Source organism: Hippocampus zosterae, chromosome 6 (assembly GCF_025434085.1).
Source record: "Hippocampus zosterae strain Florida chromosome 6, ASM2543408v3, whole genome shotgun sequence".
Taxonomy (NCBI): Eukaryota; Metazoa; Chordata; class Actinopteri; order Syngnathiformes; family Syngnathidae; genus Hippocampus; species Hippocampus zosterae.
Genome location: NC_067456.1, coordinates 13,538,749 through 13,563,433, shown reverse-complemented (window position 1 = coordinate 13,563,433; position 24,685 = coordinate 13,538,749). Strand labels below are relative to the sequence as shown.

At 43.1% G+C, this 24,685-nt stretch overlaps 3 protein-coding genes across 6 annotated transcripts; 1 reads left to right on the top strand and 2 right to left on the bottom strand.

The window, feature by feature from the left end:
- Positions 1–2,394: 2,394 nt before the first annotated feature.
- Positions 2,395–5,633, bottom strand: c6h2orf68 (chromosome 6 C2orf68 homolog). The gene is made up of 4 exons (XM_052067662.1): positions 5,488–5,633; positions 4,063–4,178; positions 3,829–3,974; positions 2,395–3,750 (listed from the first exon to the last, which is right to left on the bottom strand). The coding sequence occupies exons 1-4, from the start codon at positions 5,607–5,609 to the stop codon at positions 3,628–3,630; spliced, it is 507 nt and encodes a 168-aa protein (XP_051923622.1). The 5' UTR covers positions 5,610–5,633; the 3' UTR covers positions 2,395–3,627.
- Positions 4,944–12,905, top strand: usp39 (ubiquitin specific peptidase 39). Of its 3 annotated transcripts, none has more exons than XM_052067641.1 (13): positions 4,944–5,167; positions 6,503–6,581; positions 6,672–6,766; positions 6,844–6,980; positions 7,793–7,945; positions 8,028–8,253; positions 8,348–8,422; positions 8,504–8,571; positions 10,197–10,385; positions 10,561–10,703; positions 10,838–10,973; positions 11,905–11,991; positions 12,706–12,905. In XM_052067641.1, coding segments are annotated over exons 1-13 (1,443 nt in total). In that variant the 5' UTR covers positions 4,944–5,166; the 3' UTR covers positions 12,760–12,905. The 3 variants fall into 3 exon arrangements, with proteins under 3 accessions (XP_051923601.1, XP_051923602.1, XP_051923600.1); XM_052067642.1 differs by lacking the exon at positions 4,944–5,167 and adding an exon at positions 5,553–5,693; XM_052067640.1 differs by lacking the exon at positions 4,944–5,167 and adding an exon at positions 6,017–6,210.
- On the bottom strand, positions 12,041–16,617 carry sftpbb (surfactant protein Bb). Of its 2 annotated transcripts, none has more exons than XM_052067648.1 (11): positions 16,292–16,617; positions 16,032–16,084; positions 15,793–15,861; positions 15,531–15,653; positions 15,346–15,456; positions 14,662–14,742; positions 14,400–14,583; positions 14,179–14,321; positions 13,892–13,972; positions 13,652–13,759; positions 12,041–13,181 (listed from the first exon to the last, which is right to left on the bottom strand). In XM_052067648.1, exons 1-11 carry the CDS (start codon positions 16,425–16,427, stop codon positions 13,143–13,145), a joined length of 1,128 nt encoding a protein of 375 aa, XP_051923608.1. In that variant the 5' UTR covers positions 16,428–16,617; the 3' UTR covers positions 12,041–13,142. The 2 variants fall into 2 exon arrangements, with proteins under 2 accessions (XP_051923608.1, XP_051923607.1); XM_052067647.1 differs by having other exon boundaries at positions 15,793–15,864; positions 16,292–16,608.
- Positions 16,618–24,685: the final 8,068 nt, after the last annotated feature.

Genomic DNA, 24,685 nt, shown 5'->3' with positions numbered 1-24,685 from the left:
GGAAATACAGTATTGAGCTGCCACGCCACCAAATCCTGTTTTAGCAAAGGATCACTGGAGCATTTCCCATTCTGTTATTATTAGCTTTATTATATTGACACAAAGCTCCTGACAGCTGGTTGTTGCGTTTTTACTCTGATCACAGTTTCTCTATTGATCAGTTGCGTTATATCAAAAAGGAAACATGAAGACTCTGGCCTGACTTAAAAATTTGGACCGGTGGGGCTGGCTACTGTATTTTGTAACTTTGAGTCTCATGCACTTTGGTGCAGTTTTCTGTGTATTCATAGTTTCAAGCTAGTCATGTACGCAGAAGGCTAGGTGGCCCATAATCATCAATTTAGCAGACATTTGACCCTGTTCACATTTGACTGTGAAGTCATTGATCAACATATTTATTTCTTGCCATGAACAGATGGCTTTGCACATTAAATTGGATCACGACAACGGTATATCAGGCTACATTATATTTGTGCACAAGTTACATCATCACATTCTGATTGCCTTCCTTACAGTGTAAATACAGTGGCTTTGCATGTCCACTACTGTGGTGGCTCATTTGAGCGTCTATATTTAACCAGTCGTGACCAGTGTGGGCCTGCAATATTGCAGCCTTGAATGGGAAACTCCTTCACTAGGACTACAGTGAAGGAGACCCACTTACGCACACACACAGTATACACTCCAAACAGAGCTTTGTCTCATTCTGAGAGGTGTACCTTCTACCTTACTCTGGAGACAGCTTTCCGTTTGAAATAAGCACAGCCATAGATGCTGCTCTTATTATCTTTAAAGGTTGTTGTTCAAATTAAAGTCCTTCCTGCTAGCTATAGGGATTCAAAGAGCACAACATAAAACATTGACATCGACTGAGAGGCCTCGTGGGACTATGTCGGGTCACTTCCAGCATAGCCGCTGGTGATCGGCACCGTGCAGACACAAGCGCAGATTCAGGCCAGATATTTTCCCGAGGGCGGTGACATTTTCTGCAGGCGTATGGTGACAGCTGATGCAATATTTTTCATTGCGTGATAGCTTGTGAAAGCGTGAGGCCCAACGAGTACGTACTTGATCACTCCATGCCTCCTCGTGACATTTGGACAGCATACCTTGGTTGTAATTACTCTGATGGTGTGGCATAGTCAGATACTTTTAGATGCTTTATTTCTCTTTGTTTTACGGCCACACACATAGTAACAACATTATTTCCGGCCTATTGTACAGCACACGCAATTTAGACAGTGGTCTTCTTTTGCACAATATGTTACTGAACTAAATTCCATTACAATTCTACTTTGTTTAGAAGCGGCTGAACTTGTACAGGAAGAAGAGCAACAAAATGTGTAATGTATGAAACTGTGCCGTGTGTAAAGGCACTTATTTTCAACCAGTTCAACTGCTGCTTTGCAGGTTATAAAATTGACATGGGTTTCAAGAATTAACAAGCATCCCTTGAGGGTGTTTATCAAGCAGAAAACTTGTACTTTATATAATGTCAATGTGTAAAAACGCCCAATCACATGTGCCCCTTGCGTGTGATTGGGTGCTTTTTAGCCAATCGCTGAGCCCAAAGGGAATGGGGTAGGGGGGCGGTGAAGCTGGAGCCGCAAGACGAAGCTTCGTGGGAATGCAAGGCATTCCTCCGATCCCTGGTCAAGTCACATGCTGGTTGAGAAGTGAAGCCGAACAAGAGGTGTGTTTCTTTCCCACCAATAGCAGAGCACATCTGGATCCTCCTTGAAAGTTTGCATAACGTTCTTAAAGTTAGGTCAGCCACGTGTCTTTACTTATTTAAAAATGCCATTCCTCATTGTTTGAGTAAGAAAATGTCTGACTAAACATCAAGCTAATTTAAGCTAATTTCTTCCCTTTAGAAAATTGTGTGTGTTGTTCCTTCTTGGAGAGCTACATTTTCTGGAATCTTAATGTCTGCCCCAACCGGTGCTTTAGTTTTGGGAATTTATACTTCAGATTCTGATTTAAATATTGTATAGTGGTGCAGATTTATAAAGTTATTCCCATGTGATAAATTTCTGTGTTATGTAGAAAATAACACAGGTGCATCCAAATCTGATCATAATTACGAACCATTCAGAACCGGAAACGAGTAACCGTGTACGATAGTCAACCGGTGGCTTAAGTGGGCCAAAAAGACCAGATTCCGAAACGATGGATTGTGGCAATTTGGATTTAAACACAGTGCAAAACTATATGTATTTAAAAACATGGTGGATGATTCTGTACGACTTTAAAACATTTTGACTACTCCACATTCGAAACATTGATTTATGTCGCCACCTGCTGAAAGCAACTTTATAAAACCTTTCTGTTTGTCGTGAACGTGATCAAAGAACACAGGATATGTTCAAACAGAATCGACGCTTGGAAAAGCAATACGCGTGTATCCAAAGTATTTATTGTTCATTTGACAGGTAGAAAACGTTCACATTGTAATGCTATTTGCTCCAAAGGTTGCACCGAGCAATAAATATAACAAAAAACATTAAATCACAGATTAGAAAAGTTGCCCGCCAAAATACATTACTCCAAAATAAAATAAATTACAATACTAGAGGTAATGACACAAAATAAATACACGGTCAAGGCTAAAACCCACACTGACAAACATAGGGTTTTGCGACTTCCAGCACTTTATTCAAACTTAAAATGTTAACAATAAAAGAGGAAACGTTCTCTTATACCCATTCCCACTGAAATTAGTGGGTAGTAGTGATCCGTGATGACACGCAACCAATTGGCATATTGTCCCTTTCCCATTGACCAACAGAAGGCGATTCTGCGTGCACCCTCCCTTCCACCACTTTGCGTCTGGTTACGTCACCACACTGTGATTGTGTGGTGATAGTGCAACAGATTTCTTGGTAGTAGACAAAGCAACATGGAAGCGAGTGTTCTTTCTTTTATCATGCTTTTTACTGTCCTCAAAATGGTCGAAAAGCAGCAGAGGATCAACTTTTTGCCACTACTGAGACAACAGCTTAAGGGGCGATCTCCTAGCCCACCTCAAAACTCACTTGTATTCTTTGCCATTTGACTCAGATTTGTTCTTTATGTTGATATTTTGCTATATACGAGACCGATGGCGCGCGGTTATGATGCATCACGTACCGCCCTATGTCATCACGTAATTACCGAGAAGTCCGGTGTTAGGCTTTCAAATTGCGATTGGAGGCGATCACAACCCACCTCCGATGGCGTGCTGGTGGACATGGATAGACATTGGCCAGTGAGCCTTTCCCACTGCCCAAAAAAGCGTGTTTACCCGTGGTTTTGCAGCAGTAGGAAAGGGGTATTACCGGTACTTTCCATGGTCATATAGAACATGTAACGTAATGTGCACAGTGCTCCCCGATGATGTGGATCAGAGGAGACAACAGCACAAGGTGGGTGAAATGCGGCTACGACTGCCCTCGTCCATACATCCTTGTTTTTAAATCGCAACAGGAATGCGGATCGGATCTGTGCTTGCCTACTTGACACAATTATCCGGGTCCTTCTTCCCACCAGCTCTGTCTGCAGCCTTCCATCTAATCAGGATGCTGACGTTGTGGGCAGGTCTGTGCCTACTGTGCGGCTGTTGCAAACTACACACTTAACAATCCTCCCTCAGCGTTTATCTCTCCTTTTGTCCATCTCTTTTCGAATGCGGACCTCCAGGACTGCCCTCATGGCTAAATCCAGGACGTTCTTTTCAGCGACGCGTTCTACCACCCTTGATGGCTTATCGTCCTTGGGGAAAAGAGAAACAGATTACCAAGAGATGAAAATTGAACATGCACACAATTGTACAGAGGGCAGTTCAGCCACCTTATGCACAATGAAGGATGTAATGGTCCCCGAGTCTGCCTGATAGTCGAGCCAGAACAGTTCGGTTCCCTGCATTTCTGTTTCGGTGCTTGAGCCGCTCTCGTTCCACTCTTCTGCCTCGGTGCTCGCCTGAGGTTCAGATTCATCTAAAACATGACAATTAGAGAATGTGACTTCCCTTCGACCTTGAAAACTAATGACAGTCAACAAGACTCAATCATAACAATGCCTTACGTCTTTGTCGGGGATGGTAAACCTGAATGTCAGGTCGCCTGGGCCGTTGAGGAGTTGTAGTGTGCCTCCTCCGTTCAGCTTTTTTGGCTAACTTCACCTCTTTGTCATAGTCATCTCTTGGAGGCAAAGAAAAACATCAATAGTCAGATTGTCCAGCCAATAATTTTCAGAAGCATTTGTTCTCATTTGTGTCATGGGTGAGGTTGAGAGGTAGGGTTCACCATTCAATACATTAAAAAAAAAAAGACTCCGTATGATTCATTAATGGGAAACATCTAAAACATGCAGGATAGGCTCTTGAGGAACAGAGTTGGTGAGGTCTGTTCTAGCCACTCATTTAAAAGTACCATATACATTGTGCTAAACATATTGGCAATGGACTACAGAATTCCGAGTAGCAACTGTAACAAGCTAGTTTGTAAAATATACAAATATGTTCATCTAAAGGATGGTTTTCAAAATATTGCTCCTAGTGTTATTTAAAAATCCTAATTTGGAGTACATTTGTTATACTCAATGTTCTTCAACAACTGTGTCGCCTTTCAGGGCTCCAGACTAATTGTCATTACAAGGAGCACAGTGGGCCCAAACTGAACATTTAGGACTGCAATTAGAAAACTGTGTATTGATTTGCCAAGTAAATATTCATATTCCTACTCATTGTTACTACTGTATATTACTGATAAATATGCTGACGTGTGGAGCAGAGGTTTGTCTGCAACAAAAAGTATTCAAGAAAATAACCCAGCAAATTTGCTGATCGCATATGTTAAAAAAAAAGCTCAACTGTAAGAGAAAATGCTAGCATTTAGGAACAGTCTGGAGCCCTGCATTTTGCTTAAAAGCAGAACTTATAACGGTACTTCCTATGATAATTGTGAAAGTAAGACAGGCATGTCCAGCTTCGGGCCTGGAGGGCCACTGTCCTGCCTATTTTCCAGGTCTCCCGGCCGCAACACACCCGATTCAGGTGATCAGCTCATCAGCCAGCTCTGAAGCAGCATTAGAACGATCCTGATTATTTGAACCAGGTGTGTTGCTCCGGGGAAAGCTGGAAAACAGGCAGGACAGCGGCCCTTGAGGACTGACTTTGGACACCCCTGAAGTAAGACCACCCGAATAACAAATGCATGTCTATGTATTTGCATTCAATTTCCCCCCTACACCAACTTTATACTGAACTGGCATTACATGCTAACTCCTCCCTCACAAACATGTCACAAACTTTAGACGTGTGTGCGATAGCGAACCAAAAACTACGACTCAAGTGCGTCCTTGTATTGAGCTGTATGTAAAACACAACCATGTCGAAATAATCTCCCCAGAGTATTTGCATTGCTCCATTAATTAGTTGAGACTGGATCGACTCTAGGACAATAATCGATGTTTGCTAACATTGTAGCCGCTACTATTAGCTGTAGCCACCTGGCAATCTGGTTCTTGCGGATATGGTGCAGGAAACCGTGGCTCATGTCCAAACGCCCGCCCCGTTTGTACTTCAGATCGTGCGTTTCTTCGTCTCTAAAAATATCCATTTCAGCAGACATAATCCACGAATGTGCCAGTATAATTATGCCAGTAACGCAAAGGACCCACAGGAGTATGACAAAAAGCTACATGGCTATCTGCGAGTGAGTTCATGACCAACAACAACACTTCCGGGGGCAAAGTTAAGCGGGAACACGTTTCTAAATAAAATACAATAAAATTAAATACAAAAATACACATATTATTTCATAGAACTTGAATGAAACAATGTCACAACATAGGGCAGACGGAATATAGAATTTGTTATTTTCAGTCGATTAATGTTTATGAAAGGTGAGTGTTGCTTTTAACGCTTTAAATATGTCCTGTAATAATATATTTGTTTTACGAAATTAGATGCCTTTATTTATAATGAGGATTTATAATTTCCAGTAAACTATTGGTTGTTTTTTTTATGCCGGCAGAATCTTTTTGTCGCAGTTCGTGACGTAGCACGGCGGGCTTCGACGCGTTTCGTGTTCGACCGATTGGTTTGTGTGAAATAAGTTTTTAGTCGTGAGATCTTTCTGCTTGCCACAATAACCTACATTATGATAACGGCAATGGATTCTCTGAAGCGAGAACGAGAAGATGACGTGGACAACGAAGATAACGAGGACGGTGGGGGAAAATAAATTACAACATTCATTCTGCTCTTTGGATTAGCACGTTGCTAATGTCAACGCAATACTCCCTCGCGATAGTTTTAATACAGTTTGGCCCAGTCCCACATCCTCAGCAACAAATATTATTGTTAATATTAACAATAATATCTAAACAAAACAAAATACTGATATTTATTTACATGCTAGTTTCTCATCTGTTATTGCATACTAGCGTATTTGGCTAGCCAGTGTGAACCTTGAAATGAATGAAACAATTCAACACCTGTTTGCTTCACCTCATGTTGCAGTGCCAGTCATAAAAAGACGAGGTCGTGTTGCGGAGGACCGACGAAGCCGTCACTGTCCGTATCTTGACACCATTAACAGGCAAGATGGATTCGGTTGTGTACAGATCTCAGTGCTGAATGATAACAAGTTTGCAGGCTCATCCCATACTTTTTTGTGTTTGTCCCTCAGGAGTGTGCTGGATTTCGACTTTGAGAAGCTCTGCTCAATCTCGCTGTCACACATCAACGTTTATGCCTGCCTCATATGTGGGAAGTACTTTCAGGGTATGTACATTGTCTCAATGAATCATCATTTTCTAGTTATTAAATTGTACTTACTTGCCATTTACTTCCCTGTGTAGGTCGAGGTTTGAAATCCCACGCGTACACCCACAGTGTACAGTTCACCCACCATGTCTTCCTCAACTTGCACACACTCAAGTTTTATTGTCTGCCTGACAACTATGAGATCATTGACTCTTCACTAGAAGACATTACGGTGAGTTAGCAGTTTGTTCACCAAGGATAAGGATGTGTTCATTTTGTCCCAGCATAACGTCCATCCATTTTCTAAGGCTGACAGAATCACAGATAAAGGCATTTCATTTTCATGTTGCAAAAACGCCATGTAGGCAACATTACCGGTAATCATATGACACGACACAATGCTAGTTTAAACAGACTGAGAGTCAGTTTGATGAACAATATGCTACGGGTAGATGCCTCACAGAAAGTGGCTCTCCTCAAGACCTGATGTGAATTCGCCACAGCACAGAATTCGCCTCAGCAACAGCCTCACTTTCCTCATGGCCAATTGGCCACCTTGCACCCAGCAAATGTTTTTCCCGGCCACAAAAATGGGCTGTGAGTTACAAATTAAGTTTGACCACAAATTCATTCATGTTGTAAAGATGACCAACAAAGCTAAATTCTCACTAAAAAAGAGCAATCAATTCACAAGAATCCCAGCAGATGTACATTTTATTATCAAGTCTGATAATTGCTATTCACTGCAAAATTGATAAGCTTACTTGTCAAACTCATACATTGAGCAGTGTAGAATATGAAACTCACCTGTGTTTCAGACAGTACAGTTATGCAGTACTACAACTCAAAACTCATCCTAAATATCTTCAATTAATACCTCAATATCGCCATTATTATCTATGTAAATTCATAATTTTTCATCTTTTGTTATCTTATGCGGGTATTCAGTGCAAATGTACTTCTGTGACTTTGCGCATGATCATTTGTTTTCTACCATCTTTTCACTGAGGTGGTTCAGAAATTCCTTCTCATTTACTTCCACAGTATGTGCTCAAACCAACATTCACCAAGCCGCACATTTCGGGTTTGGACAAGCAGGGCAAACTTTACAGAGCCTATGATGGCACGACTTATCTGCCAGGCATTGTTGGCCTCAACAACATTAAAGCCAATGACTACGCGAATGTGGTCTTGCAGGTATGAGTGATATTTCTTCATTTTATGGAACGCTGATTGCCGAGAGGTTGTTATTATACTGAACCTGCTTTGTCTCTTCAAGGCCTTTTCCAACGTCCCGCCACTGCGGAACTACTTTCTCGAGGAGGAAAACTATCGAGGTATCCGCAGACCACCGGGGGATATCATGTTCCTCCTGGTGCAGCGTTTCGGTGAGCTGATGCGCAAACTTTGGAATCCGAGAAACTTCAAAGCTCACGTCTCTCCTCATGAGATGCTCCAGGCTGTGGTGCTGTGCAGCAAGAAGAACTTCCAAATCACCAAGCAAGGTCACAATTTTGTGCTCGCAGTTGGGAAGTATACAGATTGAATGCAATGCTTTTCTCTGGCAATGACTGTAGGCCTGTGATGTGTGTTCTGTAGGAGACGCTGTGGACTTCATGACATGGTTTTTGAATGCGCTGCATGGTGCTCTTGGCGGTACAAAGAAAAAGCCAAGTGAGTGGGAGGCAATACATACGCATCTAATTTTGTAAAACTATAAATGTAATCCTGATTTTTTTTTTCCCCGCCATATAGCAATCCTGACAAAAGCGTTTCAAGGTTCCATGCGGATATTCTCAAAGAAGCTACCACACCCAGATCTTGTGAGTCTTGTGGGACAAACATTTGTGCTCAAGGGCCACTTTTGATTTTTGACACGAACAAATAGGTCATTGTAGATGAGGTAAATAAAACTAAAAATGTCTATGTAAAATATCCGATTTACCGGTAAATAAATCCATCACATTATAATGTTATTTAGAAATGATTGAATAGTAATTGGGGCGGCCCGGTAGTCCAGTGGTTAGCACGTCGGCTTCACAGTGCAGAGGTACCGGGTTCGATTCCAGCTCCGGCCTCCCTGTGTGGAGTTTGCATGTTCTCCCCGGGCTGGCGTGGGTTTTCTCCGGGTGCTCCGGTTTCCTCCCACATTCCAAAAACATGCGTGGCAGGCTGATTGAACACTCTAAATTGTCCCTAGGTGTGAGTGTGAGCGTGGATGGTTGTTCGTCTCTGTGTGCTCTGTGATTGGCTGGCAACCGATTCAGGGTGTCCCCCGCCTACTGCCCGAAGACAGCTGGGATAGGCTCCAGCACCCCCCGCAACCCTAGTGAGGATCAAGCGGCTCGGAAGATGAATGAATGAATGATTGAATGAATGAATAGTAATTGTCAGCACAGTGGTTGACTGGTAAGCGCGTCTGCCTCACAGTGCAGAGGCCATAGGTTTGTGTGCTGCTCTGGCCTCCCTGTATGGAGTTTGCATGCTCCCCATGTGCCTGCGAGTACCCGTTTCCTCTGGGTACTCCTGTTTCATTCCACATTCCAAAAACATGCATGATGGTTTCAGTGAACAGTCTTAAGATTCTGTGTTGGTGTGATTGTGAGCGCGAATGGTTGTTTGTCTTTGTGTTCCCCGCACTTGGCTGCATGCCCGTGACCCTCATGAGGATAAGTGGATCAGATAATGGATAAATGGATGAAATATAATTGCGACAATCGTAAAAAAAGCAACCAAAAAACAGATACAGAATCTTTTTTTAAACCACATTTTTAATTTATAATAAATCACAATGACAAATTGTTTCAATATATTACAGGTGTCAAAGTCAAGTCCCAGGGGCTAGATCTGGCCCGCCACATCATTTTATGTGGCCTGTGAAAGCAAATCAAGCATGTCAAGTTCCATGATGCTTGCTGAAGTCTGAACCAAAATTTCAAATTGTCATATGTAATCCACAATAACAGTCATTATTCTTGACTTCTGATTTTAGAACCTAGTTATTCATCAATTTGTTGTGCGCTGTGTATGTAAAAATTCATATGGTTTCCCAAAATTCATAATGGCCCTTCAAGTAAAAAAGTAACTACAATGCGGCCCATGACAAAAATGAGTTTGACACCGCAGCATTAGATAAATGAGTACTTGAATAGAAAATTGCTGCACACTCATAAATACATTTTATCGAACACATTTTAGGGGGGGGGGGGGGGGGGGGGACAAGGCAACTGTTGTTAAGGGATCGGTGGACCTGATTAAAAGAACAAAGCAGGCTATACTTTGACCACCTGTGATTTAACCACCAAAATACGAGAAACAAATGCAATAGTTACTAAATATTTCCCCTTGAAGTGTATGATGGTCTATAAAGAGTGCACCACTCCACTTCCCCACTTTGGCTACTTTTCTACTCATTTGATGAATTCTCACGATGTTTAAATGCTTCCAGACACCAGAGGAAAAGGAGGCGCTGCTCCTGACCGACGAGTACCAGGAGCAGATGTCAGAGTCCACGTTTTTGTTCCTGACCCTAGACCTTCCAACGGCCCCCTTGTACAAGGATGAGAAGGAGCAGCTTATCATCCCACAAGTCCCTCTCTTCAACATTCTGGGCAAGTTCAATGGCAGCACAGAGAAGGTAACAACAGTTCATCAGTGGTTTAACATGTACCATGTGCACAATTATTTGGCTCGTGTTTGCATTCCATTTGTATTATTGAATAACTTCAAGCTAGAAGGGCACGCTTGACTGACTCGAAAAAGGTCAATATGTGCTTAAGAAAAAGCAGCATTCCGTTTGATGTGTTTTCCAGGAGTATAAAACCTATAAGGAGAATTTTCTGAAAAGGTTCCAGTTGACCAAACTCCCACCGTACCTCATCTTTTGCATCAAAAGGTTCACAAAGAATAACTTCTTTGTGGAGAAGAACCCAACCATCGTCAACTTCCCCATCACGTAAGCGTTGCCAGCCTTGTGTCCATCACGGTGTTGAGTCAAGGAAACGGACATACCCGTCACCAAACGTGTGAGTCAAAAGAAGTCAGTGAACTGAGTGGTTTCAAATGTTCGTGTTGTGTTCTCTCAATCAGGAATGTAGATCTTCGTGAGTACTTGACAGAAGAAGCCCAAGTCACGGAGAAGAATACGACATATGACCTGGTTGCCAATGTGGTGCATGATGGGAAACCAACTGAAGGAGCCTACAGGATACATGTCTTGCATCACGTAGGTGTAGTCTAAAGATGTACAGTACCATGGAAAAGTAGTCCTACCCCTTGAACCCCCCGCCCCCCAATCTCCCATTTTGGGACAGTCATGAACTTGAACAATAGAATTAAAAAGATGAAGGCATTCACCAGACACGTTAGGGATAAAGTTGTAAAGAAGTTTAATGCAGGGTTAGGTTATAAATATGTGATCCAACAATGGCAAAACTATGCCACGACTGCACACCTAGCAACATATGGCTGTCTACTAATGGACAAGAGCTGCAGTAATCCACAGCTCTGATGGGGGAATTTGTCAACAGAACAATTACGCTTATCTTAATGAAAGAGCAGCGAGAATAATGCCCATTGTTGAAAGAAAGGTAAAAGAAGTCCCTTTTGCATTTTGCCTCAAGCCATTTCGGGCACACTGCACACATGATGGGGAAGGAAGATGCTTCGGTCAGTTGAGACCAAAGTTGAATTTCTTTGTTCTCAATTTCTCTGTTGCTCATCACCTTGAATGCACCACCCCACTGTGAAAAGTGTCTGTCAAGACAATGATGTTCTCCATTTTGAGCTGTTTTGCAAAGAACGGACAAAAATGTCAGTCCACATGTGAAAAGACACACAGCTGTAATTGCAGCTAAAGGTTGCTCGACAAACCATTGCGATAGGTGGGTTGAGTACAATCAGATCAGATTTATGCTTAAAATTGTGAAAACTATATCATTTCCGTTCTACAATTTTGTGCTACTTTGTAATGTTTGGTCATATAAAATCTTTTTTTTTTAATTTTTATTGTGGTTGGGAGGTGGCAAAATGTGACGAAAGTGCAAAGGGTTATGAATACATTATAAGGGCACGCACTATACAATGTCGAGCAGTGTTTTTTGTATAATACCTTGATTGGTCTCGGTTCTGCTGACCACCCGTTTGTGTCCCATCAGGGAACTGGGAAGTGGTATGAGATGCAGGATCTACAGGTGATCGATATCCTCCCCCAGATGATCACTCTATCGGAGGCCTATATCCAGGTGAGCCGTCTACGTGTGTCGGTGTTGCTGGAGTTCTATTACATAATAGTTATTCATACAGTTTTTATTGTGAGTACTGAGTTCAGAGATTGTCACCGTTGTGATTCTGCAACAAGATTACCAGTACATATTTTTCAACAATACAACAGATACAAATGTACACGATAGAACAGAAGCAATGGCTGTGACAGGCTCATCCACTCATTCATACTTTTTACAGAAATGTCTAAAAATTATATCATGTCCAGTAGAACCTCTCAAGTTGAATGCCCGTAACATTTTAATGAAAAAAAAATCATGTGTGACAGAAAAGATCGGCTAATGTTGCAAAACCTCAACCAAACAGAGATTAAAGGATTCATTCTAAAAATGAATTGTGAGATCCCAAGCCACATCTATGATTCAAATGACCTCAGTAGCCAGCCTTATCATGAAACAGAATTTTAGTTTTTACATTTTAATATTAACAGTTACCTTTTTGCACATACGTTAAAAAAGTTAACACTTGGCCTGTGCAAGATCAGTTTGTAATACTCAGTTGGACCCTGGTGTAGACGAAAACATATTTTGGAATCGCGACAAATTGGGCGCCGGCATTTTGGAATTCGTTGTGTTCAACCTTTGTGGCTCCACTGGACAAACAAATCAACAGAGGGCTTATTGTTTTTCTTCAGTGGTATTCAGATAGATAGATTTCATTTTCATGTCTTGTAGATTTGGAAGCGACAGGAGAATGATAAGGACATGAACAACCACACCGGTGCGTAGTGGTTAAAAGGAGCATCACAAAACAGTAACAGGATTTTTTTTCTTTTTTTGGTCAGAAAAAAAATCACATTTGTATTTTTTCCAGTATTTGTTTTTATGTTCATGTTTCCTAAATAAACATTCTTCTGCCCCAACTGCGCAAAAACAATATAGCTCTTCCCATTGCCTTTCAATCATCTGAAGATATTTAATATTAGCCACAGACTATTTCCACAATCTTTGATCAGAGGACAACTGAACAAGTGGTGACTGTAAGTCACATTTTTCATGCAGACAAACATAGGGAGGTGGAAAAAAAAACCTACATTACAAAAATGTTAAGTATATCAGGCAAATAATTATGCGACTGTGCGTGTATGTGCATGTAGTCGATGAAGAGCTTTTCACTTCTTCCACATGTGCTTCTCACAGAAGGCCACGTTCTGAAAGGAGAACACAGGCACACCATCAATTACAAAGAAGAGAAATCTAAGTACCGGTACATATCTTATCTTATGCTTCTAGGTGGCAAACCAATGGGAATGTTGGAGGTTAAATAGTGATAATGCAAGTAAAATACTCAAGTGCAAGCCAATCTATTGAGGGATTTTAGGAGATGCAAGCAATTAGCCAAGACTACCTCTACAAAGTTTTGATCAAATCAGTTTTCCATAAGCTTGGATACACTTCAAAAGAGTTGCATGTTAAATGAGGACAGTTGCACATATTCTGTGAGGACTATACAATACTGCCACCCAGTGGTAGCCCCCCCTGCCTTCCATTAGCATGGTGCCCATCCATAAGGTTTGGAACTAGGTGAAGTACTGTATATGTTGAATCGTGTTTGCAACAAACATATCTACAAATTAATCTCTTTCCCTGCACTTTATGCGTGTTTGCGTCTATTACTTACACCACACTTCTGAGCTGTGTTTGTGTCTCTGCACCAGTAGCTTGGCCCCCAAGTGCAGGGATTGCTTCCCACCAGCTTTGACTTTTTTTTAGTGCACAGATCAGCTCTCTAAAGGGACAAACAAAGGTGATGACAAACTGCACAATGGCACAAAAATGGTTAAGTTTTTGCATCATAACTCTGACTTTTCAAGACAAATGTAACTTCAGTCCCGTGAAGTGGTTTGTACTCTGCACTTACTTCACAAATGTCTACATGGTCCACCTGGTTTTCCAAAACCTCCTGCAGTCTTGTGCCATAGATTTTTGTGAACGCCTCACACTGAACAACAACAACAACAACAAAAAGACAATAACTTATTGATGTAAAGGGACATTGACCCCGACAGGCAGTTTTGACGCCAATTATTATAACAAGAATTTTTTGGGGGCCTGTAAGGTAGCCAGCGTACCTACATAAGCCACGCAAGAACACAAGAACCCAAGCCCAATAGAGATTTGAAACATCTCGTGAGCTAAGAGTCACACCTTTGGGATGGAATTGGGGTGACGACCACACACAGACCGCAGGAAGGAGGACGTCTCAGGTTTTGTGGCGTTGACACCCAGTTGAAGTCGGCTCAGCACAGCCAGCGTACGGCATGAATCGCAGTCCGAGGGGACCGGAACCTCTGCGAAGTTATCACAGCATCATAACTGGGTGAGAAAGTTGGAAATACAGCATTCCTGTCAACGAAGCTGCTACTGACCTGGCACATTAGAGTCCCTGAACAAACATATGTGCAGCAGTGCACATATGGTGTGAGGGGCGGCCGAAGACAGCAGGAACTCCACTATCTGTACGCCATATTTGCTAACAAAGTCATCGCACTCGTCCTTGTAGCTCTGAGGGAGGAGATCGCAGACCTCGTCTATGAGCTTCATCAACGCATCCTGCGGGAAGAAGAAAAGAAATGGTGAGAGACAATAGACACAACAAAGGGTGACAGCAAAAACAGACTAAAACAAGACCTCAGTCATGTTTTGAGGCAACAGGGTCTCCAGTTTCTTGATGACAAACAGGCACAGGGTGCAAGCTGGGTTGAACTGCTCCTGGATGAAAAGATGTAGAAAAGAATGTTTACTGTTCACTACTTTTTCAGATACATTGAGGACGCTATGTAGGGCATAAGCACTACACATTCGAACCACATGAAAATGCGCTTTTTTTTGTACGGAGCAGTTTTGCGAATCCGATTACATTGGAGGAGCAACATTCTCACATTGTAGAGCATTTTTTTGGTTTGTCTTTTTGTAAGTTAATCCTAGGGAACTGAAGCAAGAGTTTTATTAAATTATAAAAATATGACCAATATGTTATGAATGTACAATAGTTTTTCCCTTAAAAAAAGAACAATTTATTTAGTAAATTCACTTTGTGTGTAGCAGCAAAATAAGTTTGTTTGTCTTGTAGCATAGACAGCTGAGCCAGGCTATACTGCCAAGTGTATTTTTTTCTTGCATTTGTCATTTAATTTGGGCAAAGCATGGTTAACCATGACTTCAAGGTTTGTTTATCATCCATCCCTCTATCTTCTATCATGCTTATCCTTTCCCAGCTAACCCGTTCTCACTTTTGTACATAGTTTCTCGTTAGATTGTGCAAAGGGGTCATAATGTTTGGAATACATTCCACTTCTGTGTTTTCTTACTCACGTGCGTGTTGGTGAGTGCAGGTACGACTTCCCCATTGTCATGCTGGGGAAGTGCAATCTCATCTTTGTGGACAGCGCACAGCCCGAAAGCCGAGCAGATATCTCTCCTATCCTAGAAAAGGGAATCACACCTTATCGTAAAACTCAATTCAATTTGTTCACTTCTCTCATAAGGACAAAACATACCCTGTGATTAAGTGGTAACAGCAGGATTTGGGGCAAATCCATCTTCAACTGAGAGTCACATTCCAATGCTTGTTTGCCCGGGAGTTGCTGGCATAGTGCAGACAAGGTTTCATACACGCGCTCCTGGAAAATCACGGAAAAATGCCATTAGCACTCAAGCAAGACTACATGGAATGTGTGTACTGTAAAGTAATTGGTTGCAAAAGCCACATTTTCATCAGGCCATTCATTTTTCAGTAAGAGTAATTTGAGCAATCATCACCTTACTATCTTTGCTGGGGATCATGTTGGCAGATAGCTGGATGATCTGTCTGCACTCTGAGCAGATAGCCTTCTGACAACAAGATGGCAAAAACAGAAATTGTTATGACTGATACATGATAAAATGTGGAAGCCAAACTACTATGTTGGTGTATTTTGGTGGGCTTGCAGTAACACCCAATAAGCACACATGTTAAGCAATCGAGTAGAATTCTTTCTTAAAAAAAAAAAAAGACTTACCAGAGAATTGTGTTTCTCGAATGCCAGAGGGTCTTTGATGAACATGGAATGTCCTTAGAACCCAAAACAAAAAATATATATTAAATGAACACAAAGAATGACAAAGATGACAAATTGTTAACTCGTGTTTTAATCATTCCGAATTTAAAAAAATAATAACAGCATCCCATTTTGTACAGAATAACAATACAATCAACAGTGCTCGCCGGAGGCAGGTGAGTGATTATGGATGCTGACATTAAAATGTCCATTCATCTTACCAGGGTGTAGAGAGACCGTTAGGACAACAACGACAAACCCAAAAGTCGACATGATGTAAGAAGACGACATAATAAGAACCAGATGACTTGTATTTATTTGTCTGACGCTCCGGAAGTTATCAGTCTCAACATGCATCAAAAAAGGTCGCAAATAAAACTATACGTCATTTCCCATATAATGATAACGAAATTTTAACAGTTTATAGATTTTCTACGAATTGTTTATCAAAGACACGATGTAGTTTAGTGCACCAAAGTGAAGAAAGACGACAGTTAAATATATTAATTGAGCGGGAAGGCGCTACTGTTTCACGTTGGCGCGTCCGCCATATTGTATGTGGCAAGTCAACAATACTGTAATACGTAGGGTGTGTTCCTCACTCACTCACTCACTCACTCACTCACTCACATTGAGCCGAGCCCAAAGATACCAGTACACCTTTTGCAAAATAATCACTAGATGGCAGCAGAGGGAGTAAACTTCCTCGTATTGTACGTGTTTGGTAAATCCTACTTCAGGTACATGACGAACGTATTGAAATAGAACGAAACAAAAAGTCCAATATGTTTAAAAAATAAAGTAATAAAAAATAAAATGCATATATATAAATAGTAACGATAAAACTTCACCAAATATTGTTTTGGGCAGCTTTTTTTCTTGCTAGCATGCGGAATGCTCATGATGCTGAAGGGTAATGGAACTCCAGGTCCAACAAGGAAATTATGCACGATGCTCGGAAAGGAAAATAACCTGTTGCATAGCCTGTCCCAATCAGATGGAACCCCTCCAGGCACACCTCAAACGAGGAAATAGAGAGGTTGCTGCAGTTAATGAGCTGTGCCTCAGTCTCAGGTGCAGACTGGCCTGAGTCGGATGAAAAAAATACTGTTATCATATCCCCTCCTGAAATATCTATCTATGTGTGTGTGTGCGTGTGTGTGTGGCAGCCCGATGGTCCAGCGGTTAGCGCGTTGACCTCACAGTGCCCGAAGACGGCTGGGATAGGCTCCAGCACCACCCGCGACCCTAGTGGGGATAAAGCGAATTGGAAAATGGATGGATTATATATGTACTGTATGTAAATACACATAAATTTATTTCTACAGATTTTGAAATAATAGTCGAAAGGTTGTTGAAGTGTTTTATCTTGGTCTTGTTTCTTCAAACCACAAGCGCCTGGCATTTTACCAAGAGTGCACTGACCTATTTATGTCCACCGTTATTATTCTGAGTTTGCACCCAATGTGCCCTTCATTCTCTGCATGCACCTCTTTTCTCTTGTGACATACAGTTCTCACTCACACATTGTGAATCCCCGCACTGTCATATAGTATGAATGAAGGGTTTACTCTTCCTCTCTCCTAAAGTCAGATCTGCTAATTTCCAGTTCACCTGCGACCCTACTGACGACAAGCTGTCCAATTCCAAGGCAGTTGTTCACATCAGTGGATTTCTTTTTCTTCCCTGGTGGCTTGAACATTTCATGACTGTCAGGTTCTCGGATTTAATAGTGATCAATCCATTTTCTAATCCGCTTATCCTCACAAGGGTTACGGGCGTACTGGAGCCTATTCCAGCTGTCTTCGGGCAGTAGGCGGGGGACACCTTGAATCAGTTTCCAGCCAATTACAGGGCACACAGAGACGAACAACCATCTGCGCTCTCACTCACACCCAGGGACAATTTAGAGTGTTCCATTAACCTGCCATGCATGTTTTTTGAATGTGTGAGGAAACCGGAGTTCCTAGAGAAAACCCACGCAGGCACATGGAAAACATGAAATGCCACACAGGAAAGGCTGCAGCCGTAATCGAACTCTGCACTTGTATTTTTGCATAAAGGTATTCTAACCCTGAAGGACTATCAGTGAAGCAACACTGCCTTATCTTTAAATCAAAGCTCAGTTCAGCAATATTTTAAGGTGTGACTACGTGGTAGGATGTATGCGGAAATGGCACACAAGCAGACTTCCTTATCTTTTGTTTTTTTACTATAAAAATAAACTATTTTTGTAACAATATAAATGTTATACACATGCATGAATGAATTCAAATGATCTATTGAAATCTATTGTAATATATATGGTTACCAGACATAAATGAATGAAGTATTTCCTTTGCCTGAAGGTTGTTTTTTTGGTTTTTGCTCTGCTTTCAAAAAAGATGTGAAGGAAGAAAGCAAGTGACTTTTCTAGTTTGGTGGCTTTACCTACAACATAAGAGACATGCTGTAATTAAGGCACATCCTGAACTGTACAGCGCCACGCAAATACAACATATTTAAAAAGAGAGAAAAAATATATAAATGATCTTATTGATGCAAATTTTGTAAATTGTGTGGCTCTAAATAAATATGGTCTTAACAATGTAAGGTTTAACGTTTCAGAATGTATGACAACATTAGTCACGCCATCTGCCTTTCAGAGCTTTTCAGGTGAACATCATAGGCTAATAATAAGCTTAAACACTTTATAAAAAACACTTCCATTGTTCTTCTGGCAATAACCAATTGCGTGACGATGCATCATTTGACTCATAACTACTCCGCCGCATCAGTGCGCGCAAAGTACAAAAACCTTAGCGAAATGTTGCCTTGTGACATCATTTTTCTCATCTGTGTACTTTGTCATATGATAAATCCGAAGCCAGTAATCCTCTTTGCATTTGTTTATCCAGTTTTCATTATTTTATATTTTGAAGTGAATTTTAGTCAAGATGGTTACACTTCAAGAAAGTCAGCCCTGACATAGCACTGAGTCTGTTTTACAACCTGTGTGTAAGTTGCGTCATGGCGACTCACATGAATGTATAAGACATGAAAACAAAGCAGCCAGCAATTTGAGAAACAAGGAAGATGATCATTTGATCATCTTACCTAAGTGGCTTTGACGTTGGTTAATTCTCAGCACAAATAGTGGTATGGGACCACATGTCAGACAAAAACCCATTTAGCTGGTTGAGATCTGGTGTGGTTGCAGGTAGAGATTCTTACAAATTCTTTTCCATTTGACAACGAAAGCAGAATTCGAATTAAGTTGGAATATCATTTGAGACATAAAAACAGATGACAATGATCTGCAAATCCTTTTCAAGTTATGTTCAACTGAATACACTACAAAGACAAGATATTTGTTCAAACGATCAACATTATTCTCTTTTTTTTAATGTAACAAATATTCTTTCATTTTGTATTTGATGCTTGTTCCAAAACAGTTGAGATTGGGCAACAAAATACCGGCCATGGGGAATGCTCCAAAAACACCTGTTTGGAATATTCCACGAGTGAACGGGTGAACTGGAGGTGGGGCTTGCTGTCGAGCGTTGCTGGTCCCTCTCTGTGGAATGACCTCCCAATGAACATTCGGCAAGTACCCTCGCTGCTCATCTTTAAAACCACCTGTTTACATCTGATCAAGTGCAATATTGATCAGATTGCCATGTTTAGACGAGTGGGGCTGGACTGCAATAGAACATGTTATTGCAAAGACATTTTTGGGGTTTACTTCCCCTTCCAGTTTTTTTATTCAGTGCGTCTACTATATTTATAACATCAAAACAAACATAATAGTGTTTTTCCACGTCAACCTCCTCCCCCCCAGTTATTTTCAGTCTACATCATGTAGCCATCAGTAATTTTATTTCTTACACTTCTTCCTCCTTCACCTTTGTGTCCTTTTCTTCCCCTTGCTCCTATTTCTTCACCTCCATGTCTTTCCTTCCTTCTTCCTGCTCACTCAATTGTACACCCCACCGACAGCTTACTTGTGGCTTATTTGTACTTCTCAGGCTGATAGCAAACAATACTAATTACCGAAAAGAGGTTTCTCCTGTTTCTCCCAGTTAGCGCGTCGACCTTACAGTGCAGAGGCTGTGGGTTCGATCCCGGCTGCGGCCTTCCTGTGTGGAGTTTGCATGTTCTGCCCGTGCCTGCGTGGGTTTTATCCAGGTACTGCATTACTGCGGCTGGATAGACGGCTGGTGGAGCCAAGGATGAGTAGCGAGGGTAGCGTCGGCGTGGAGTGCAGATGCGTATTTGGAACTGAGAGTTGGCGGTTGGAATTGAAGCCGATCTAAAATTGACAGGAGATATGAACCAATTTCTTTTATCGTCAATGGAGGCGACTGCTTCTGGTTTACTTTCAAATTTAACTTATAGCCATCTTGTGGAACGTCATGCACGTTTTGAGCATGGTGTTTCTGATCCACTTGTGAAAGGACAACTGCTTCACACAACAAGGCGTATGCAAGAATAGTTGTTATGATTGATTGACTCTCCATGTTTTATCTTATGTGTTCTGTTATATTTTGTTACTTTATGGTAACGTCTGGTGGTCCGGTGGTTAGCGCGTCAACCTCACAGTGCAGAGGTACCGGGTTCAATTCCAGCTCCGGCCTCCGTGTGTGAAGTTTGCAAGTTCTCCCCGGGCCTGCATGGCTTTTCTCCATGAACTCCGGTTTCCTCCCACATTCCAAACACATGCGTGGCAGGTTAATGGGACACTCTAAATAGTCCCTAGGTGTGAGTGTGAGCTTTGATAGTTGTTCATCTCTGTGTGCCCTGCGATTGGCGGGCAACCAGTTCAGGGTGTACCCCACCTACTGCCCGAAGACATCTGGGATAGGCTTATGCATTATCCCGTGACCCTTGTGAGGATAAGAAAATTAGAAAATGGATGGATGGATGGAGTTTTTTCCTGTGACAGTAGGGACAGACTGTTGGCAGAACAGTGTAAATAATAGTCACAAATGTGCATTGTATGCAAGGAGTGTGTTGATCATTTGGAAATTGAGTGTAAAGCAATGAGTTGTGTGTTACAAAATTACAAACTTCGTACCGAGCAGTGTTTAGAAATAGACAAAGAAATCACGGTTAGAGTTCAAGAGCAAGATTCACTCCAGGTGTTGTTGTGGTTGTTTTTACTTCTATTGATCCAAGGTGGGCCTCCTTTTATGCCTTTCTGGGAATCTTTCAGTCTCTATATTGGGGCCTGCTCATGGGCTCAGTGGCCACTTGCCTTCATGCTAGTCTCTCAATGTCAAAATGTGAACAGCATAATGAAGAGGGTAGTTTAAAAATGAATTCAAATGGAACCAAGAGATGTATTGGTCCATTTATGGCTCATGTAACCAGCAACATGTGCAATCTCTCTCTCTCTCTCTCTCTATCTCTCTATCTCTATCTATCTATCTACACACACTGAAAATATACCCTCATAGACCCTCATGATGAATACAATAGATGGACCAAGGTTTCCCTTGCCCGGACGTGGGTCACCGGGGCCCCACTCTGGAGCCAGGCCTGGAGGTGGGGCTCGTTGGCAAGCGCCTGGTGGCCGGGCCTACACCCATGGGGCCCGGCCGGGCACAGCCCGAAGAGGCAACGTGGGTCCCCCTTCCCATGGGCTCACCACCCATGAGAGGGGCCAAAGGGGTCGGGTGCAATGTGAGCTGGGCGGCAGCCAAAGGCGGGGACCCTGGCGGTCCGATCCTTGGCTGCAGAAGCTAGCTCTTGGGACATGGAATGTCACCTCTCTGGCAGGGAAAGAGCCCGAGCTGGTGTGCGAGGCAGAGAATTTCCGACTGGATATAGTCGGACTTGCCTCCACACACAGCCTGAGTTCTGGTACCAGTTCTCTCGAGAGGGGCTGGACTCTCTTCCACTCTGGAGTTGCTCACGGTAAGAGGCGCAGAGCAGGTGTGGGCATACTCATTGCCCCCCGGCTCAGTGCCTGTACATTGGGGTTCACACCGGTAGACGAGAGGGTTGCCTCCCTCCGCCTTCGGGTGGGTGGACGAGTCCTGACTGTTGTTTGTGCATATGCACCAAACAGCAGCTCAGCATACCCACCATTTTTGGAGTCCTTGGAGGGTGTGCTGGAGAGTACTCCTGCTGGGGACTCCCTTGTTCTGCTGGGGGACTTCAATGCTCACGTGGGCAACGACAGTGAGACCTGGAGAGGCGTGATTGGGAGGAACGGCCCCCCCGGTCAGAACTCGAGTGGTGTTTTGTTATTGGACTTCTGTGCTCGCCACGGATTGTCCATAACGAATACCTTGTTCAAACATAAGGGTGTCCATATGTGCACTTGGCACCAGGACACCCTAGGCCGCAGTTCGATAATCGACTTTGTAGTTGTATCATCGGATTTGCGGCCGCATGTTCTGGACACTCGGGTGAAGAGAGGGGCGGAGCTGTCAACTGATCACCACCTGGTGGTGAGTAGGCTCCGATGGTGGGGGAAGATGCCGGTCCGTCCTGGCAGACCCAAACGTATTGTGAGGGTTTGTTGGGAGCGTCTGGCGGAATCCCCTGTTAGAAAGAGTTTCAACTCCCACCTTCGACAGAGCTTTTCCCATGTTCCGGGGGAGGCGGGGGACATCGAGCCCGAGTGGACCATGTTCCGTGCCTCTATTGTTGAGGCGGCCAATCTGAGTTGTGGCCGTATGGTGGTTGGTGCCTGTCGTGGCGGCAACCCCCGTACTCGCTGGTGGACACCAGCAGTAAGGGATGCCGTCAAGCTGAAGAAGGAGTCCTATCAAGCCTTTATGGCCTGTGGGACCCCAGAGGCAGCTGACGGGTATCGACTGTCCAAGCGAAACGCAGCTTCGGTGGTCGCAGAGGCAAAAACCCGAGCGTGGGAAGAGTTTGGTGAGGCCATGGAAGCCGACTTTCGGACGGCTTTGAGGAAATTCTGGTCCACCATACAACGTCTCAGGAGGGGGAAGCAGTGCACCACTAACACTGTGTACAGTGGGGATGGGGCGCTGCTGACTTCGACTCGGGACGTTGTGAACCGGTGGGCAGAGTACTTCGAAGACCTCCTCTACTCCACCAACACGTCTTCCTTGGAGGAAGCAGAGGCCGGGGACTCTGAGGTGGGCTCTCCTATCTCTGTGGCTGAAGTCACCGATGTGGTTAAAAAGCTCCTCGGTGGCAAGGCCCCAGGGGTGGATGAGATCCGCCCGGAGTTCCTCAGGGCTCTGGATGTTGTGGGGCTGTCCTGGTTGACACGCCTCTGCAACATCGCGTGGTCAACAGGGAGAGTGCCTCTGGATTGGCAGACTGGGGTGGTAGTCCCTCTTTTTAAAAAGGGGGACCGGAGGGTGTGTTCCAACTATAGAGGGATCACACTCCTCACCCTCCCTGGTAAGGTCTATTCAGGGGTGCTGGAGAGGAGGGTCCGTCAGGAAGTCGAGCCTCAGATTGAGGAGGAGCAGTGTGGTTTTCGTCCCGGCCGTGGAACAGTGGACCAGCTCTACACCCTTAGCAGGGTCCTCGAGGGTATGTGGGAATTCGCCCAACCAGTCTACATGTGTTTTGTGGATTTGGAGAAGGCGTTTGACCATGTCCCTCGGGGAGTTCTGTGGGGGGTGCTTCGAGGGTATGGGGTACCGAACCCCCTGATACGGGCTGTTCGGTCACTATACCACCGATGTCAGAGTTTGGTTCACATTGCCGGCAGTAAGTCAGAATCGTTTCCAGTGGGGGTAGGACTTCCGCTCAGTCAGCTGGGATCGGATCCAGTCGCTCCCCTCGACCCTGTTCAGGATTAGCAGTGTTGAAAATGGATGGATTCATGTTATATGATAATGATTTTTGTCCATTATACTGTATGTGTTTTTTTCAATCTTGTAAGCAGTAAAAAGATCTTATTGTTGTAAGGGTGTGTTGCTTAAGTGTCAAATTGTGTGGGTTGGAAAGTTCAAAATGAGACTTCAGTATGTTGTCGAGCAAATCTTTACCGCAACAGGTGCCGCAGGGGAAGAAGTTAAGAGACAGAAAGAATGAGTGATGCTCTCAAGCTCAAATTACTTCCATTTCCTGGTTGATGGTTGACACAATAACAGAAACTCGACGTTAGGAGACATGATGTGCTTTCAAGCAATGGAGATGTAACATTTTACCACTCTCTAGTTTGACATTCACTTGAGTCACGTAAGACTGGGTCCAGGCTCAACCCCAAAAATGTACATGGGTCCAAGGATTCCAAGGACGCCTTGTGAACCAGATGGCGGTCAGCAGCTGGTTTTCGGTTCCTGAATCTGGGTCGCAAGATAATATACTATATAATGTATTTCTTTTATTCCTGTACATTTAGGAGCCTCACGTCAACGCTCCTGATTGAGTAATTGTTGTAATTTACACCTTGGGCCCTCATGACAAAAGTGATTTGAGGTGAACAATTTCCAAAAGTGAAGCTAAAAAGGTATGCACATGCAGACACTTGTATCTTCTCAGAGACACACCCAAAGCAAAACCCACGGTGACATTATTTCAAAGGCTTGTACTATACCATAACTTTTGTCTTTTGTCCACTAACCATGTAGAGTATGCGTTCCTTAAAATGACCCGTTTCAAGTAAATCAGTAAATATTAAACAAATTATGGAAACA